This window comes from Hesperophylax consimilis, chromosome 29 (assembly GCF_061612785.1).
Source record: "Hesperophylax consimilis isolate HC1 chromosome 29, BYU_Hcon_1.0, whole genome shotgun sequence".
NCBI lineage: Eukaryota > Metazoa > Arthropoda > Insecta > Trichoptera > Limnephilidae > Hesperophylax > Hesperophylax consimilis.
In genome coordinates this window covers 8,249,444-8,270,951 of record NC_142864.1, presented here as the reverse complement: position 1 = coordinate 8,270,951, position 21,508 = coordinate 8,249,444, and the positions used below count along the sequence as shown (strand labels likewise).

At 36.2% G+C, this 21,508-nt stretch overlaps 1 protein-coding gene across 1 annotated transcript; it reads right to left on the bottom strand.

The window, feature by feature from the left end:
- Positions 1 to 647: 647 nt before the first annotated feature.
- Positions 648 to 19,312, bottom strand: LOC149409847 (uncharacterized). Its single transcript, XM_089649355.1, has 9 exons — positions 19,140 to 19,312; positions 17,585 to 17,688; positions 13,603 to 14,391; positions 12,713 to 12,821; positions 10,600 to 10,717; positions 9,143 to 9,275; positions 8,059 to 8,295; positions 6,618 to 6,752; positions 648 to 5,168 (listed from the first exon to the last, which is right to left on the bottom strand). Exons 1-9 carry the CDS (start codon positions 19,245 to 19,247, stop codon positions 5,069 to 5,071), a joined length of 1,833 nt encoding a protein of 610 aa, XP_089505481.1. The 5' UTR covers positions 19,248 to 19,312; the 3' UTR covers positions 648 to 5,068.
- Positions 19,313 to 21,508: the final 2,196 nt, after the last annotated feature.

Here is a 21,508-nt window from a genome sequence, read left to right as displayed (position 1 = left end):
GTCGTATCTGAAAGGCGTTAGGTAGTTACGAAAACAATAAACAATGGACAGCTGTCCAAGCGCGGAAAAATAATAATAAAGGTTTGTTTGTACGAACGCTTTGAAAACTGTACAAAAATAAGAAATTTATTTTTAATTTTTATTTTGGCACTAATGAAGTTTTTCATGAATAATCACCCTACAGCATTATGAGCAAGGAACACGTTGTGTATACATATCAGTAGGTAGAATAGTTGGCAATATAGGCGACTTTTAGCTTATGCCATTGGAATTTTTTAACTATGAAATCTGAAATTTTTTCTCTTTTTAAATACACCCATTTGAATTTCACGCCTGTTTTCTTGAATGAATGAATGAATGAATGTATGAATGAAATGAAATCTTGGAAGTTGAAATTAACCCACTTGACGACATTCGACCGAGCTGAAACTTGACAGATAGACTCGTTGCTGATGACAATGCATTCTATGGAACTATCAGTTTTAAAATAGCTGTATATAAATTAAAATAGCAACGAAAATATCCAACCTCACTTTGGAAAGTCATTGCAATCAAAAGTACTTACTCGGAACTAGGTAAGGGTAAAAGAAAAAAAATTCAAAAAAACATAATATTTAATTCACACTATAGTTTTATTATTGCACAATGAAAAGGTACAAAAAATAATGTAGTGAATCACACACCTGTAATTGCCTATAATTTTAATAATATAAAAGAGGTAAGGAATATTTTAACAAAGGAAAATAAATAATATCAGATCCTTTAGCACATTCGCTGCTAATTGCTCTGACGCCATATTGAAGCAATCTAGAATGCCAAATATGAGATAACTTGGAAAAATTAATCGGTCTAGTATACAAAGTTCAAGATAATTTGTAGCAATTAACCAGCCTGGAACGCCAAATAAGAAATGAGTCATAAAAGTTAACCAGTCTGGACGTCAACTATGAGATAACTTGTAGTAGTGATTTTTCTATAATGCCAACTATGAGATAAGTCACAGCAGTGAACCAGTCTTGAATGCCAAATATTAGATGACTTGCAGAAGTGAATTTGTCTAGAATGTCAACTACATAGCTGTGAACAAGTTTGGAATGTCAACCGTGAGATAATTAATATTAGTGAATTTTCTAGAATGCCAACTATGAGATAAGTCATAGCAGTCAACCAGTCATGAATGCCAAATATGAGATGACTTGCAGAAGTGAATTTGTCTGGAATGCCAACTAAACACCAGTGAATCAGTTTGGAACGCCAACTATGAGATATTTCATATTGGTGAATTATCTAGAATGCCAACTATGAGATAAGTCATAGCAGTCAACCACTCTCGAATGCCAAATATGAGATGACTTGCTTAAGTGAATTTGTCTAGAATGCCAACTACATTGCAGTGAACCAGTTCGGAACGCCAACTATGAGATAATTCATATTAGTGAATTATCTAGAATGCCAACTATGAAATAAGTCACAGCTATTAAACAGTCTGGAATGCCTAATATGTGATTTGTAGAATTGAATTTGTCTATAATGCCAACTAAATAGCATTAAACCAGTTTGGATTCATATTAGTGAATTTTCTAGAAAGCCAACTATGAGATAAGTCATAACAGTGAACCAGTCTGGAATGCCAACTATAAGATAACTTGTAGAAATGAACTGATCTAGAATGCCAAGTTCGGGATAATTCGTAGCAGTAAACAGTTATGTTATTATGTAATAATATTTGAAATAAAAAATAACAATAAATAAACATATTTAATAAAATAATCACCCTGAATTAATAATATGTATATTATTTATGGTGACTGACTTCACACAAGTGCTGTAAATATAATTCCTTAAAAAAATTATTAGCATACAAAATCTTACATTCAACAAATTATGCTAGAATAGTACTAAGTTTAATGACTAAATACTTTTATACCTTAAATTATATTTTAAATAAAAGTTACCTACCTACCAAAACTTTTTGAGATTGTAAAATCATAGAGGGGCAAAGATATTTACAAACTTATAGACATGTTATTGTCTCATAAAATTAACACAAACTGTGGCGAGTAACGAACACACCAACGTTTCCAGTGAATTCTTAATTCAAACATTGGTCAGGTGTGACAAAGATAGACATTCTAAGAGAATGTGCGTACAAATGAAATAGATATAGAACCGGACATATCTAGTGATTTTTGACCGGTATTAGCACTCGGTATTTTAGCATTGGTGATTCTACATTAATTAGCAGAGTTTAAATAACTTTTGGAGCCGGGTCTATGCTTCAACGCATTTTAAAAGACACTAGTACACCCTGCCGCGCATTGCTGTGATTGAGAAACAATAGCATGTTTTGCTTTTATATCCAACAAATGGCATTGTTTTTTTTAAAAAACTACATGTTTTTACCTGTCAGAGGTGACATCTATATAATTTAGGTACATAAAAAAACACGCGTATTCGAATGCAACGCTGTGTCATAATTTCAGAGCACTCGGTGAAGAATTTTCGGAGATTTAAGATTTTGAGCAAACGAACATTTACATTTTTAATTATTATTTTTTTTGATAAATTAATGTTTTTAAGACAAGATTTTATTTATGCATAGCACAAAGGATAACAATTATTTTTATAAGCAATAATTGTTCGCCTGAAAAAATCTCCTGATAAATGTTGGCGTCATGTATTTTTTATCAGGAGATTTTTTCAATGTGGATGAGTGTTTCAGGCGAACAATTATTGCTTATAAAAATAATTTACATTTTTATTTATATATGTCGATAATAGATTATATTTACTAAAGCGAAAGGATTGCAATTACCGTATCTGTTGCTTGCCACTTTGAAATCTTGACAGCGTGTCTATAAGTTTGTAATGTGATTTTATGGCAGAACAAAACCAATAACTCGTTGAAGGAGCTGGTCCTGACGAATGCAGCCGTTGCGAGTGAAAAGAAAACAATAGTAGAAGAAGCACCCATTCATCTGTGGTGTCAATGTTTTTGTGTCCTTTTATACACAAATCACCGACAGCAGTAGAGTATTCTTGTGTACTTTACGGCACAAGCTGATATGGAATTTTAAAAGTCGTTCTATTACTGTACTACTGTGAGATACATGATTTAAGCAGTGTTCGAAAGTGGCAACACTACGCTTTGTATTTGCATTTAAAAATTAATCGTAGAATCCAAATAATTATAATGTATACAAAAAAGACACCGACCGCCATTGCTTTCATGTTGCGTTAGATTTGGCAAAGTTAATTATTTTTATCTGAAACGAAAAAAGTGAAGTACTTCAACTTTATAATACATTTATGTACAAAATTAAATATTGTGTTTTTTTAGTTTAAAAAAAAAAAAGGTTTTTTTACAAGAAGAAAGAGACGGTAAGTGAAAAAAAAATCGTAAAAAAATTCCTCTATTTTTTTAAATCAAAATTTTAATTGCATATGTCTGTGACAAGCGAACATAGCAGCAAACTTACGATAGATTACCTTTATTGGCGGCTCGTCCACCAATAGCGAACAGCTCTCTCAGTATCTAACACTGAAGCAGAACTAGTCAGAAGCGATTCAATCAGTTCCTGATTGCCGACGGTACAACAGCTCACGAAGTGCTTCTATATTCGCTCTCCAACTTCTCGTTAAAATATTAAATTTAATTATGTGTGTTAAAAAAGGGCTAAATAAACGTAAGTACCTTTTTATAACAGGCTCTTATTTGATGTAATAGCATCCTTTGACACCCATATATCCGTTTGTAGTATGCAGCGAATACATTTTAAAATTAATGTCAAACGGGAATATTTCTAAATAAATCATAAATCTCAAAAGACCCTGGGCTTCTGTCAAAGGAATAAGGATACAAACGGGAGGTAGCACGATGGGCTCATGCCCTGAATGCTAACAGGAGCTATCTACATATATATCCCCAAAGATCAAACGAAATATATACAGGGTTTTCCAATAAGAGGTGTTATTTTGAATAGCCCTCTATTTCGGTAGATGTTACTTTTGAAGCTGTCATTTTTTGACATTTGACAAGTAGAAACTACGCCATTAATAAAAATGGAACGATACACGCTTCAACAATGCATTGAAATTATTAAAATTCACTTGAGTGAATCAAATGCAAATCATCTTGAGTGATGAGGCCCATTTCCACCTCGGTGGCTTCGTCAACAAGCAAAATTGTCACATCTGGGGCTCGGAAAACCCAAGAATTATTGTTGAAAAGCCTCTCTATCCTCAACGTGTGACTGTTTGGTGTGATTTATGGTCCGGCGGAGTCATTGGACCTTACTTTTTCGAAAATGATGCTGGAGCAACAGTTACGGTGAATGGATTGCGCTATCGAGAGATGATTAATGATTTTTTATGGCCGAAATTGGATGGTATTGATCTCGACAATGTTTACTTTCAACAAGACGGCGCTACGTGCCACACAAGCAACGAAACCATTGATCTTTTACGATTGAATATCAAAATAACACCTCTTATTGGAAAACCCTGTATATATTTGTTTAAGAATCTGGAATTACATCTGTTGTACCAACCGAATTGATGTTTATATTGTGCAAGCATTATTTGCATTTAAAAACTAAAAGCAGTTAAATTTACAGTTGAGTTTTCAGCACCCTTGTGGTGAATTTTCACAAAAACGGCGCTATGTAAATTAGCCAAATATTATTTGAATTACATTTCATTGTTTTCATTTCCCTGCGATTCATGTGGGGACAATTTTTTTTAAACATTGATTATGTATTCTGTGTGTGAAATATCTACAGTGGTAACGCCCCCAACTGCAAAATTAAGTATGTTGATTTGTACATAAATCACAATCATAAAATTTGATACAAACAAATATAAATAAATAAACTAAGCACATGTCGCAATCTTTTCTATCTTACCCTATGTAAGAACTACTTTATTTTCACTAGTGTTGCCATACTCTGGAATATTAAACGCATAAAATAATAATTTTTTTGCTATGACAACACGATTGCAAAACAGCTCATAAAATGGTGACAATTTTGTATGAATTACACTATTATTTGTAAAATGGAAGCTTGGTTTATATGCACGAGGTTTTCATATGAACAGAGAGGAGTCCTTTAGCTACAAATCCTTTTTGACATAGCGTACAAATATATGGCCTTAGTCCAGAGTGGTATCTGAAAAAGAAAAATTGCTTTGAATAGAGACACACACAACAAATACAAATTTAATTTAAAAAATAGAACAATTATTATATATTTTGAGTCACAATAAGAAATTATTCGGTCAGCTATTCACTTAACCTCTGGTGTGCCGCAGTAGCCTGTTGGCTACGGCATAAAGTATCTATCTTTTCGTGGAACTTTATATGGGGTTTTCCAATAAGAGGAGTTATTTTGAATATTAATTAAGGAATTAATGATTTTTTATGGCCGGAATTGGATGGTATTGATCTGGACAACGTTTACTTTCAACAAGACGGCGCTACGTGCCACACAAGCAACGAAACCATTGATCTTTTACGGGAAAAGATTCCGGACCGTGTTATTTCTCGAAGAGGTGATCACAATTGGCCACCGAGATCTTTTGATTTAACACCTTGTGACTTCTTCCTTTAGGGCCACGTGAAAGAGAAGGTCTACGCCAACAGCCCAGCGTCGATTCAAGACCTCAAAGATGGAATTCGTGAGGCTATCGAGGACATAAGGCAGCCACTTAGCGATTTGGTTATGGAAAATTTCATGAAAAGGATATGGTCCTGTAGGCGTGGTCGTGGTGGTCATTTGACTGATGTTATTTTTCACTATTAACGGCATACCTTCCTCTTTATAATAAAATAATCATTTGATCATTTATATTTAAAAATGGCATTTTTCTTTAAATATCAAAATAACACCTCTTATTGGAAAACCCTGTACATTAAAACCTACCGGTAGTATGTATATTCAAATGAAACCTAATCGCGTTTCAACAAAATAAACTATCAGAGAGAGGTTTTCTATTGCTTGAAGTTCAGCATTATTCAGTAAATAAATATATAAAAACTAGCTGACGTGTACCCGACGTTGACTTTTGTCAACATTCAATAAATATAATATCTATGTATTATCTATTTAAACCTTCCGGAAGAAATTCTCTAATTGATAGTGAAAACCCTATCAAACTCTGTTACACAACTAAGCGCACAGACAGACACAGATAGTGACTTTGTTTTGAGATAATGTGTGTGCACGGTCGGAACCTTTGATTCCATAGAGGCGTACATTTAATTCTTCTGTGGTTAACTTTTAGATTTGACTATAAAGCGTGATGTTTTCTCGTTTCAACACCATTTATATCATATTTCTCAACATGACAGAAAGGGATCATAATTTCTATGTAGAGACCATGTGAGCTGTTCCTTAAAGAGAACAAATTGACTCTACGCTTAACTGTTTGTTAGTTACATGGGGACCGGAAAAAACTTCTTTGGCAAGAAAACCTTATACATGCGATAAATTGGGCCATTTTTCAAATTCCGTCTTCAAGGGATTGAAAAAACCAAACTTCTTAACCATGAAAACTTCCTCAGTGGGAACCTATTAAGTGAGTTTCACTGTAATATGTGTATTGTAATAATATGTTACCTCTCGTGTATGACTAGCGTAGACCTCTGCGAGAAGGCTTTCCCGCAGTGCGAACAGACATGCGGTTTCTCCCCGCTGTGGACCCGCTCGTGTAAAGTCAGGTTGCACTTCTTCACAAAGCCCTTGCCGCAAGTCCTACGAACAAACAAAGGCGACAAAGTGTTTAATTTCCCATCATTCCTGTAAACTTACTAACGTCATTGACACAGTGTTGGCGACAAAAAAAACATGCTGCTATGTTGAGAATCTCTGGACATGCGTGGAAGCATCTGGACATGCGTGTTTAAACGTAGGCCAGAATGTTCTAGAACAGTGTTTCTCAATTAGTAGTAAGCGTACCCCTAGGGGTACGTGAGGTTCCTTGAAGGGGTACACGCACGCAAGTCAATCAATCTGCACAATCTGCAATAGGGTAAGTACCTACATGGGCGACAGCACCAAACTTCATCAAAGGGGTTGCGCTACTCTAGGGAAGAATTACTATGCCATTAATAAGGATTAAGATTTTAAAGTTAAATATCTTACTCATAATCGTAGTATAAATATTAGACAGGCATATAAGGTCGTTAATTCTCTTTCTAAACTCTTTCTGAACTCGGAAATGGAAATACGCGGTCCGGATAGTGGAAAACGTTCCTCATAATCGCTGCGAACAATAGCGCCGGCAATATGAAGGATGGACGAATTTGTTGACGTTTGAAGTTTGACATATATCGATCTGTCGCGTAATGAAAATGTAAAAAGCAGTAATACCCATTTGCATCACTACCAGAGGGAAATTTTAAATCGAAATATCGATTTACCAAAGCAAAGACGGGATGCATAATTGAACTAGCCGAATTTTGATGCAAACAAAAACAGACCGGGTCAATGACATTGCAAATGTCATCTGAAGAAATGTGAAGTTAGTAACAAAAAGCGAAATACAAAAATGACCATGTATTTTACGTTTGGAACAAAGTACGAACTAGAATATTATTATGAGTAACGATTTTAACCCAAACCGTGTACGGCCCTCTTCCTCGTACAGCTATACCGGTGCTCCAACGGCGTATTAGGGAATATTTATAAGTAAAACGGAATAAATGTAGAAAAACTATTTTATTCATCATTTTGGCTACGAGGGGTAAGCGAGTTTGGGCTCTTCCAAAGGGTACTCAAGAAAAACTAATTGGGAGCCACTGTTCTAGAAAGTATATGTTCTAGTTTAAACAGCCCCACTAGACGATCACACAGCAGCCAATGGGAGATATGCAGCTTGCGTTTCAAAGTGAATTCAAGTGGTAACATGGCTTTGCGAAGTTTCTAGTAAACTTTTTCTAGAGTAATGTTCATGTTTTGTATGAATTTTTCCGTTAGTAACTTCTACCACCTCGCCATTTTCCTGCGGTCTGAGTTGAGGTGAACCATGAGATATAAACACAGAACAGCAGATACTCACTTGCAGATGTTGGGTTTGAAGCCCGTGTGTATCCTGATGTGGAACTTGAGGTGTTCGCGCGAGGTGAGAGACTTGCCGCACACATAGCAGAGAAAGTTGCGCTCCCCGCTGTGCGAGCGCAGATGACGGCGCAGTGAGTTAAGGTGTGTGAACTCGCGGCGGCAATGCAGGCAGCGGTTGATCAGGTGGCGTCCCACAGCTTCCTTGTGGGAGGCGTTGCGGTGGACCATGAGATATCTAAACAGGACACTTCATGAATAATACAAGATATATTTGTGGGTTAATGCCAAAAATTAAAAAGGTTGTGGAGGTCAAAGTGGGATATTGAGGTTATTCAGCCAATCATAGGCATCAGGAATCACTTGATTCAGCACAGAAGTGCCTCCAGGAAACTGGTGGAGGGACATCCTTCTACACTGTGTTCTGCAATTTGTATTTGTCCACATTAACACAATCCAGTTTTATTTATTTGTGTCTACACTGGATTTGGTTTAGTGAGGTCCACATCTTCCAAAGAAGAGAACCCTGCCAGTTTAATCGTTGGATCCACATAGAGTAGCTTGTTTTACACACCCGAAGGTCTGGCACTGAGATTGTCGCGACTCATCGGCCATAAAGTTAACTAGATATTTATAAAGATGATATGTTGGTCTTTTGTCATTGTCCGCGAGCTGTGTGTTCTGATGTGTTCACAAACAATTGCCACCACACTTGATAATCTTCCGGCTGCACAAAAAGGTTTGTTATGACCCAACTTTCTGATTAGAGAATACTTCCTCTGACACCCAATCTAACCACCATATCAGAATAAGAAATAGATATTGTGATAGTTTGTGCTATGTAGCATAGATGGCTCTAGTGCTAGTAGCTCTTAGAAGTTATAGGCTTCTCCAAGAGATGTATCTAGTATATTGGTTTTCCCCTCCAGTTCAGAATGTAATAAAGATTTTGAGAGCATAACAGAGAGGACGTTGGCCTCCTGGCTGTCCTACATACTCGTTCCCAATTACAAGAGTTTCGAGTCCAAATAAAGACAAAGTGTTTTATTACAACAGAAAGAAGAAATAATAAAGAGAATTCGTACTTCATGTATACAAAGGTCTCGTCACACATATCGCAGATGAATCTCTTGGTAGTTGGCCTTGGACCTCGTTGATCCAGCTTCTTTTCATCATCTCCATAATCCAACTCATCCTCGTACGTGTGGGATTTCTTTCCTAGGAACATTATTTATTTATTTATCAAATTGTACACACCACTTTGATATCAAAATTAAAAAAATTGTGTAAACACACAGTTTTTCAGAGGAATTCAAAAATTCATAAAAATGGACTCGCTCAAGATTGCTTGAATTTGAACTGTCTAAAAAGTTTACCCAAATGATAATCCAACGGTGCATTAGAGATAGAAAATGATTATACATATTATGTTTATTAAATTAAAGAAAAATGTTAGGAACTGCAGACAACCCAACTTGTGGCAGCACAGAGCGACTACTTTCTTTATTATTAAAATTCTAGTAATATCAATGTTTTGTAATAAAAATAATAATAATTCTGGCAGATATATACAAGGAAACCTTGGAGAATCATATGAAATTTATTGGTAAAATTTTTAACGTTCATTTGAATTAACAGTGGGTCTCAAAAGGTTAAATTAAAAACAAAACATAGTTTAACCTCTTGAATGTCAGCGTATCCTGGGATACTATTAAAAAACATTTCTCTGAAAATAACTAGATATACTGGGTAAACTACATACACGGTAGAATATATACTATTTATAAATACATTAGCTGAGCGGTTATCTATAGGAGAAAGACATATACCGCCATGGACTTTTCGGAAGGCCTTTTTAAGATATACAATTCCGTAGTACATTATTTTGATGTACCTCATAAGGTTTAGCCAGCGTTAGCAAAGTAAGAGCACGAAAATATTTTTTTACGACTTGATTTATATATGTAAACCTTCCGGAAGAAATTCTCTAAATGTTAGTGAAAACCATATCATAATCCGTTGCATAGTTTAGAAGAACTAAGCACACAAACAGCCAGACGTTGATAGCGACTGGGTGAATATTTGATTGAAGTGTTGGAAAAACTCACCTCAACACTAGCCAATATAATACCAGTCAAAATTATATTGAACATGTATTTGATTGAAGTGTAGGAAAAACTTACCTCAACACTAGCCAATATAATACCAGTCAAAATTATATTGAATATTTGATTGAAGTGTAGGAAAAACTCACCTCAACACTAGCCAATATAATACCAGTCAAAATTATATTGAACATGTATTTGATTGAAGTGTAGGAAAAACTTACCTCAACACTAGCCAATATAATACCAGTCAAAATTATATTGAATATTTGATTGAAGTGTAGGAAAAACTCACCTCAACACTAGCCAATATAATACCAGTCAAAATTATATTGAATATTTGATTGAAGTGTAGGAAAAACTCACCTCAACACTAGCCAATATAATACCAGTCAAAATTATATTGAATATTTGATTGAAGTGTAGGAAAAACTTACCGTGTTTTAATATTTCCAGAGGATTCTTGAAAGTCTTCTCACACAAGGAACATTTGTAGGGTTTGTCATTTCCATGCTTTTGTAAATGTTTCTTAAACGTTGCTTTTGACGTGTAAATCTGTAACGGTATTAAAAAAAAGGTTTGTGTTAATAATCCTCACAAAATTCCCCACTGTATGTAAAAAAAAAATATACTCTCTCAGAAATTTTCCATTTTATTGTCTGACAACTACTATAATCCCCCGATATTTTCACTAGTTGAAAGCACGAAATCAAGGTCTATAATTTGCTGATATTTGTATCTCAAATTCAGTAGATCATGCCGTGCCTCGACAGGTTGGGTTATCTTACTATTACAGACCCAGTTACCCTACGGCCGTCTAGTTTGCTATCGCTGACCATTTTACCCGTCACACGAGTCAATTATTGTTGTTTTAGTAAATTTCAGTTAGTCTTCTGTGTATCCTAGCATCTGTCGCATGTGTTTCTGTTCGTTTTATTCTGCCACGTTTTTTCTTTGAAATGTAAATTTTACAGAAGATCTAAAGCTAAGATAGCTACACACGTGCATTCATGCTCGTTTGGCTCGATCGAACATATTGACTTAGAAGCATGCTCGTCGTTGTGTCCATACGCTCGAGCAACTCGATACAAGATGCCATAGGAATACCGCGCAAAACGCTTATTCAAAACGTAAATTTCTGACGAACATTGAGCAAGAATTACAGCCCTTGAATCTATTTGGCATCGAACAAAAAAGCACTGAGCGAGATAGTACATACGTTGTGATATGTATGAATGAGCGTAAAACCATCGAGCTTAGGTACGTGGCAGACGCGGCCCGTGACTGTAATTACCAGCAGTGCATTTCACTTTTAAAATGTACCTAGTCTGTAATTTAGGTGGAGCAAATTAATGAATGGGAACACCTACTGCAATTCATTCTATCTTCTAAGTTATATTTGTAAAATAACTGATTAAATAATACAAAATTATCTTGAAAATAAAGGACACTCAATTCATCGTTGAAAATATAGCGAAACCGTTTGATTTCACCGCGAACTAAGTTCCAATGTGTTAATGTTGTTGCGTTAACATTGAACATTAGTATTTCTAAGCGAATCCATTCCAAACGCATTGGATTACGCATGATCAAAGTGATGCAAAATGACCTGACGGGAATTAAGAATTTCTTACATCGATCACTGGGGCACAGATGTCGTTGTAATTTGTTATGTGGAGATTGAAGACAAGCAGTGCAATGCACAAATGCACGTACCAAGGAACCGCCTCTGGTACGTGGCTATACTTTGGTTTTTGTTTTTAGCAAATACCTGTTTTAATTTTTAGCATATTTTGTATGTATGCACTATAAGGCCGTTCTTACACAGAGGTACTTACAAGTGGCTGGAGTTTTGTACACTCCATTCGTAGCATACACGCTGTCCGTGGGTATTCGCCTTACTATTTTGCTAGTGATCGTATGTGACGTGACGCATCGACTATGACTTTGACGTCAGTTGCACGCTACGCTAGTTTCATTTGCATCTACTACTCATTTGACAGAAATGATATTCGAACATGATTTGAATGTTAAATTTGTTCTGGAGGTGGGAAAATATTCACGTTAATATAACTATAATTTACCGGAATACGTTAGAAAGGATTCAGCGGAGCAGGAGTGGATTGAGGTTGGAAGGAAAAGTCAATTTGACTTCATTCTCATGTGATTCCTTGGTAGCGACGAATGCTCTAAAATTAACATTTATTTAGTTGTATAGGTGAACCTAAAATCTTCTTTAAGATCTTTTTTATGTTTGTAAATTTAAAGGAGAACAATATTATTGTCTTCATCGCTAGAGTCACTTGACATCGTATTCATTCCAAGTTCAGTATGATTCGGGTAACGATCATATCGTTAGGCTACTTGTGGTTACGTCACAGTCACATAGCTTGTAAATATCTTTGCGTACGAAGGGCATAATTCACCGCTTTCACTAATTGGACCCTTGTCCGGTTTTTGAGGAGGCGGATTAGTGAAAGAGTACTGTGTATATGTAGTAATGTAAGAATAATATTATTTCAAAATACTGGAGGAGTACATTGTACTTACTTTTTGACAAACCGGACACGTGCTAGTTTTGATTTCATTTCCTTCTTCTTCTAAGCTCTGTACTTTTAAAAGTGATGCTTGAAACGACGAAGGATTTGTGTAGTGCGTTCTGGAAGACAGCAAAACGACATTTCTGAGTACCAAATTACCATTCCATTTTATACCTGTGATATTTCGAGTTACAAAACATAGATGGCTCTAGTGTAGATACATCTTAGAGGTTATAGACTTATCCAATATCTTGTAGAAGTCAGTAGTACACAGGGTCGCCACTCCGTAGTGGAGGAGTTAGATTTCTAGCCTAATTTTGAGAGCATAATAGAAAAGATGCTGGCATCCTGGCCGTCCTATAACTAGCACCTGATTATAAGAGTTTTTAGTCTAAATAAAGACACAATGTTTTGTTGTGAAGAAGGCGTTAATGCTTCAAGAAACCATTCACAACAATAACCAAATATTTGCTTTTTTGAACCAAAAAACAATATTTTAGCATCAAAAGACAAGATTCCCCAATAAAAAGACAGGTAGTAATACATATAGGTTTTTGATTCCCCTATAAAAAGACAGGTAATAACATAGGTTATTGATTCCTCTATTAAAAGACAGGTAGTAACATAGGTTATTGATTCCCCAATAAAAAGACAGGTAGCAATATAGGTTATTGATTCCCCAATAAAAAACATGCAAATCAGCCAATTTTAAGATATTGTCACCAGAAATCATATTACACCAGCTAAAATTATGAAAAAGTACCTTGTATGAAAAATTAAGCAGTTATTTTAATAGTTAGGTTAAGTACGTAAAAAGGAATAATTTTAATTACAATCCATATTACCAGCATCATCCTGGTGAAATTATAATGTAAATTTATTGTTTGTGTTTCAACTCACCTATAATGAGCCAGCATTGAATTTTTACTATTATATCTCATGAAACAAACGCAGCAATTCCACTCCTCTTTCTCGGGGTCAAATTCTACTTTAACCGTTTCCAAAAAGGCATCCGGACCCAAATCCTCCCTCTTTATGTCTTTCACGTCCAAAATCTCACCGTCTTTAATAACATCCAAACCCTCCAATTTAGGCAAAGGTTTTTTACTTTGCTTGGACTTTAACTTCTTCAAAGACACCTCATCGTCTGAATCGGATAAATAATTAGTCTGAACGGAAAATTTCGCTTTATTTTTCTTAATTTTTATCTTCAACTCTTTTAATTTTTTTGTTTTTTTAACACGTTTAGGTTTCTTTTTAGTCTCGTCGAAGAAAAAGCTGCTATCTTGTTCGTTGTTCGGGATGTTTATTTTAAACAGTTCGTTCGGCGGCAACTGTTCGCTGTTGTAAAAGTATGAATCGTCGTTGTTGTCATTGTAATTTTCGCTGCCGTACGGCGATAACGGACATTGTTCTTTTTTTATATCGCTCGTCTTTAATAATTTCATAGGTTCGTCCGTTTGAGTTCCCTCGGTGATTGAATTTTTTAGTTGATTCAGCTTATTTTGAATGGAATTGTAGAGATGTTCGCCTTGAGAGTGGAATGCGTCATTCTGACCGTGATAGCCGTTGATATGCGAAAAATTGGATGAGAACTTGAAGGGTTCAGTTTTTTTGTAGATTAATATGTCGTTGCTCAGGCCGAAGCTGGAGTTTATTTCAGGGTCGGGTTTTGAAGGGTCTAGTAATCTGAAAAAAAAAAATATATAAAAAAGTGATTTGGCCAGTTATATTTAGATTTATACAAAGGGAGTATTAGCATAGCGCATCACGTGATATTCACTCTGTCTCGTTCCAGCAGTACCGTTCAGACGAGACGGAGGTCGTATCACTTGATCCGTTGCGATGTGTGTCAATGTGATCAGTGGCGACGTGACAAAGAATTTTTTTTCTTTCGTTTTTAATTAAAAAAAAAAATTATGGACGACAATGACAATCTACCTTTTTTTACTCCAAATATACTCAGGAATCACTGGTTAAAATTTTTCAGATAAATTCTGATACACCCTGTATATATTATATATGAGTCATCGACTTGCAAAACCCGATCCGGAATTTCTGTAGATGCCACGAAAAACTGTTTGGAACACTTTGAATACAATATCAACAAAATTATACATTGTTCTTTTGATATTAAATGAACAATATTTATACTTTATTTATTTACAATTTACTTTAAGCAATTTTTGTGAATGTATGAGAACAAGCAGAAATTTCCAGAGTGGTTTTTGAATCATTTAAAGAAAGAAATAAGTGATCCTGGGTCTTGGAGAGACTGTAGGAGGGAGGAAACACAAAAGCCGACAAATCATTCCACACCCTAGCTTTTGAGTTCAATAATGAGTCGTAAAATCAACATTTTGACTAAATTGTCACTTACGTCCTTTCTAACGCAGCATCACATTCATTGGTCAAATGAATCGTCATACTAATGAGGAAACTTCTGGCCATATGCGAAGCATACGTTCATAGTCACGAGCTAATTTACAATGCTAAAAAATCATCACTGCTAATATTTAAAGAAAATACTAGTCAGGCTGACATTCCGCCCGTATGTCTCAGCTCAAAATCTACAGTGAAATAAAATATTTAGAACACGTGGTCACTGATGATCTAAATGATAAAAATGACATAGAACGCCAAAGAAGAGTACTGAACGTGCGAGCCAACATGCTCGCCAGGAGATTCAACAGGTGCAGTCCTCCGGTGAAGAAGCAACTATTCCAGACATACTGCATGAGCTTTTACACTAGCGAACTATGGACAAGGTACACACGAGGCGTCATGAACACACTCTGAGTACAGTATAACCACGCATACAGGTCGCTGTTTGGCCTCCCTTGGCGATGCAGCGCCTCACAGATGTGAGCTGCCTTGATGCGCTACAGAGTAGCCGGGACGAGTCAGTGCTACCGGAGATCGGAAAACACTCTTGTGCAGACTGTTGCCCAGTGGCAGGGCGCGCCTACACCATAGATGGAGAATTTCCCTCAAGCCACAGTAGTCATAGTACAAGTGCTAAATATGTTTTATTTTATTTTATCAATATCATGCAATGTATTTATTTAGATGTTTTTATATGGCAGAGTATTGCACTCACGGCTCTGTTCAGCTGAAATGAACAAACATTATTATTTGTTTTCTATTAGTCATCGACGAACCGGTGGATGCAATCTGTTATCTGACTAGACAAACTATTATCAGACATAAGTTGATAACAGTTTGTCTAGTCTACGGGTTCTGAACCCGGGGGAAATTTTAAGTACATTGAATTTGTAAGAGCATATATTTTTCCACAATTTATTGTGATTTAATAAAGACTTGTTGTATTTGCATGTATTGTTTCTTCGATAACACTTTAAAGGGAGGGGATGTAAAATCAGTTTCCCTGATAGGTTAACAAGACTGAAAGGGTTAGAAATCGTCTAGTTTATAGTTAACTCAATAAATAGAGTATCCATGTATGATATGTTTGGGGATCAGATGAGAGGCACGAAATGAAAGACGTGTCGTGAAGGTAACAGTGTTTATTGAGTCAGTTTGCCGTGATGAAGAGATGACGTAGGACTGATGTTGTATTCTCCGGATGCTGGCTGTGATGGCTGGTCAAGCGCGGGTCAGTGAGTCGACGCCGGGCGCTTGTGACCGGACTCGTTGACTGTCAGGCACTGGCGATCTTGGGAATCAGTACTCCAGTGATGACGGGAAGGCCGAAGGTGTGGTGGACCTTGTAGGCGCTTGAGCGGGAGCTGCGTAGACCAGTGAGGATGCTGCGTGTCCTCGTGGTGGTCATGGTGCGTGGATGAAGCGCTGGTCAGAGGCGCTGGAACCAGGGCGCTGTAATCCGTTGTAGCGCTGGCCAGGGACGGTGGCCAAGGCGCTAGGATGATGTCCCGATGGAGTCCATAGTTGAAACCGGGCAGAGCCGGGAATATTGTCCTTCACGCAAAGGTGCGCGGATTATCACTCGCGAGGCTTGTAAATTGTTGACGGCAGATTGATGACTGACTGACTGCTCTCTGCGTCAGGCTTATTTATACTGTACAGCCGACGGCAACAGTAGCTAGATGAATTCGCAAATAAATCGGAAACACTCACTCAGTCTGGGCCTTTCGGGAACTTTCGGCGGCGCTGCAATTACGCATAAGCAATCGGCTAGAACCTTCTAGCGAGTTGGCGTGATGTGCCAGACTTGCTCCCAACGTATTGTCGTAGGTAGGTCGCGTTGTTTACGATTTAGCTGTCAGTAGTAACTCGCAAGTAGATACTCGTAGAAAGGTAGGTTGTGTTGTTTACGTTTTAGTTCTCGGTATTAATTTGCAAGTACCTAAGTAGGTCGAGCTGTTTATTATTAATGAGACAATTCTGGATTGTTCTCTCGTCGCCACATATGTATAAACCTTCCGGAAGAAATTCTCTAAATGATAGTGAAAACCGTATCAAACTCCGTTGCATAGTTTAGAAGAACTAAGCACACAAACAGAAAGACGCGGATAGAGACTTTGTTTTATACTATTTAGGGATTTAAGATATTGCATTGTAGAAATATATTTGTGCAGCGCCCTTGAGGTGATTTTTCAAAAAAACCTGGCTATACAAATCATTCAAATATTATTATTATTATTATTATAATACCCGTACATTCTACACTCTAAACTCCCAAACACCGGTTGTATATGTCTCACTTTCCCTATTTAATTTACTCAATTTTAATTATAGTATAAAATATTTATAAATCACACTGAATTGTGTAATGTAAACATTATTATTGTCAATCATATGAATAAATTCAATCTGAAAACATGACCCGCCATCATCCAGAGACATTCCCACTGCGGGTGAAATAATAAAAAAATTAAAATTAATAATATTGTATTATTACCTATTTTCAGCTTCTAGAGTTCTATGGCAGAATTGGTAAAAATCATCTATTTTACATGAACACACATCACATATTTTCTTGGGTAAGCTGTCCTCTTTTGTGACCTGAAACAATTAATAAGTAAATAAACAATAAACATTGATGAGATAATATTAATAATATAAAAGAAACAAGCAACAGAATGGGGATTGAATCCAGGATCTGTCTAATCGGGAACCACTAAACTACGAGTCCTTAGCCTCTGTAAAATCATTCGTGCAAAGAATTTTTTCCCACCGACAAACCGTTCATGCGCTGCTGGCATTGGAACTTCGCCCTAGCCGGAATTTTTTGATATGCGATTTAAACATGTATGCCATGAGAAAGTGCATAAATTTTTTTAACAGAATCGCTTACATTTGAAACATTTTAGAGTTGTTTTCGATACCATTTCTGATTTTCGTCAGAAAGGGTCTGGTGTTCCAAAGGTTAATAAAAAATTAACAAAACCCTTATTTGGTAAATAAATTATGACGAAACAATAAAATAATAAAAATAAAATTGAAAGCAGTAAGAATGAGATCCTCGAGGCATATGTGTGGTAAAACCATGTAGTACCTTATTATGAGATCCAAAAATAATACAAGGCAAGTGTAATTAAAAAGAATATGAACGGGACTTGATGAATGGTTTCGATAGAGCGAATCGAGAAAGAAATGGTTGTCAGGAGAGTGACAATATGGCATAATCAAGTGAATGAGTGAAGAGTTAGGCTCTTCTTCCACAGGGATACGCAAGTATCTGCTAGTAATGTTATGTACGAACGTCGCGCATAGTCCGTACACGTTACCAATCATTGTCAAATTATCGAAACATGAAATCTAGAATGCTTTCATAACCTCACTCATAAGCAAACTGTTACTGTGGCAGTCATTATAACTTTATATACTGCCATGTTTTGTTCCAAGCATAGTTAAGAATTACATTGTTACAAAATGTCTGACACACGGCAGTCATGACGACGTGAGTGGGAACAACCTCATCTGGCTGGTTGCGAGAGACTGGCGTCGCCGACGAGTTTACAAAATGTCAGCAACTTGTGCCTACGTACAAACATAGTACTGCATAGTCATCAAGAAACTTGAAAGTGTATCTTTGTGAAAGAAGGACCTAACAATAATAGAGGAGTGTTTATGATTGGGAAATATAGCAAGGAGTGTATCAAGACAGAGTTGTGCGGCGGTCCATTCTCTCTGCCTAACCCTGCGGAAGGACATGATGGTTACCTAGATAAGATTATAACAACCATGTTACCAAGTGGATAAAAGAGTAAGTCTGGGACACCCAGGATAACATGGTAAATCAAATACTTGCATCGGGTCATGTCAAGAAACGGAATAACAGAACAGTATGTAAGAATGTGAATGAAGCAAGGAATTTGTGCCAAGACAGAGTAGCGTAGCGTTACATCCCATCTGCCTACCATTGCGGAAACTGGCGTGATGTTTAGCCAGTTAATTAGTTAAGGAAAAATAAATAATACATAGTAGATAACGAATGTTTGTTTTTAAAATACCTTGACTGGAAGGCAAGAAACGATTTTTAAATATATTTTATTGTCATCTCCAAAAATGCAATTATTGACCCGTGTCATGCTGAGACACAATCTGCAAGTATCCGTCATGTTTTCAATCCCCTTTTCAGAAAAGGTATGTGTCAAAAACAAAAAAAATTGACAGATCAGCCATTTTAAATATGTATGGAGAATGTTGCCATTGGGCGGAAAGAAAAAAGGTTAGTTATATGACCGGAATTTTGTAAGTAGGTTCCGTTATAGTGCTACATCTACAATGTGTTTTATTTTTGTTTGGCGATGCTGCATCTACATTCTACACTATTGGCGATTTTTGGTAAAATATCGGTTACCTATCTAAATAAACAAGTGAAATAAATAATGTCAATGTTGGCTTCGTACAGTATTTGATTTTCTATAACTTGAGGGAACGAAACAAAATAATGTCCATTTAAATATTATTTGAGCATTTTTGCCAAAGTTTGTGCATGTTTAATAATTTTTAGACATTCCACTTCCGTTACTTTTACGTTTGACTTTATAAACTTCCACCAATGCCAGATTTTTGGAAGTCGGGATATTTTCATTACAGAAATTCTAGGAAAAAATACTCTGATATGTCGGTAGGTACTCACTATTGCCCAGAGTTCAAATTTAAGATAAGAATTGTGCCAAGTCAGCGGATATCTTCAATATATCGATTCAATCTATCTTTAATGTATCATTTAATAAATATAATCGATTACAAAAATTGTTGCTGGGGCAAGTTTTTTTACCTTTATGAAAGAAAATACCTTTATTCTCCATTCAATGTAGTTGCGACATCGTTTGGGCCTGCTAGTAGCCAATTTAAAAAAAATGGTTGGTTAAAATGTTAAAAAAAATGACTTAGGATTGAACCTTCCTCGCCAAGGGAGTCAATAGCGCTAACACCTAAGCTAAATTCTAATTGGATAGTACCGACATTTATTTCGTACATTAACTGCTGTACATCTCTAAATAGTATAAAATAAAGTTGCTATCCGCGTCTGTCTGTTTGTGCGCTTAGTTCTTCTAAAATAAGCAACGTATTTTGATGCATAATATATTTATAGAAACGAGAGAAAAATCGATGTTTTGTAATTAAGTCGAAAATAAAATATTTTCGGGCGCTTACATTGCTAACTCTGTCTATATCCTAAGAATAAACCCCAGCAAACGCCGGGTACACGTCAGCTAGTTTTGAAATATAATGTCATTAAATTTCAGAAACATTTGGGTGTCACCAAAAGTTGGTAAAATGCATTGTCATCGACGAAGAGTCAATCTGTTTCAGCTCAATCGGATGTCGGGAAGTGTGTTAATCTCCACAAGATTCCATTTAATTTATTAATTCAATCAATTAAAAATTGAGATATTTCAACACAAATTTTTAAGATTCATCAATTTCAAACTATACCGTACCCATTTTGAACAAATTAATTATGTTAATATAATATAATGTTATAACCCCTCCAGCAATTTAGGGTTGTATATGAGCGTGCTTCCATTTTTTATACAAGTTAGTATTTTCACCTTTTTTCTATTAAGCGGAAATACGTAATTTTTTTGAATTTAGAAAGAAAAATAATAATTCTTTACAGTTTGATTCAAATATATATATTTTTTTTTTTAACTAACTAACTAACCATCACGCCGTTTCTCCGCAGGGGTAGGCAGAGAGGACGGACCGCCAAACAACTCGGTCTTGGCACACACTTCTTGCCTCATTCACATTCATACATCGTCTCATACATACTCTTCTATTATTCTGACTTTTGACATGGCCCGACTCGAGTATTTGATTTACTTGATCGTGCCATGTCTTCCTCGGGCGTTCCCGACTTCTGCTACCATTCGCATTTGCATCATATATCCTCCTTACACTCCTATCTTCGCTCATTCGCTCTATATGCCCAAACCATCTTTCTTAATCTTACTCATTACGCTTACATCAGCCTTGCACTCTTTGCGGATCTCCACATTCCTCACACGATCAAACATGGTTTTACCACACATACGCCTCAGGGATCTCATTTCAACAGCATTTAATCTACTTTCATCCTTTCTTTGCCAGTTCCATGCCTCACTTCCATACATCAAGGTAGGTACCAGCACTCCGTTGTGGACTGCTAACTTCGCTTCTTTGGACAATATTTTTGTTAGCACCAACGGCGTTCAGTCCTCAATTCAATTACCATCTTCGTTCATCCTAGACACGAAAGACTGTAGATCATCTATACTATTAGCAATCAGCACCGCATCATCAGCATACAACAGGCAACATACTTTTAAATTATTCAAATTCGCGCCCAATCCCACCTCTTTCAATTCTTGCATACAATTATCCATGT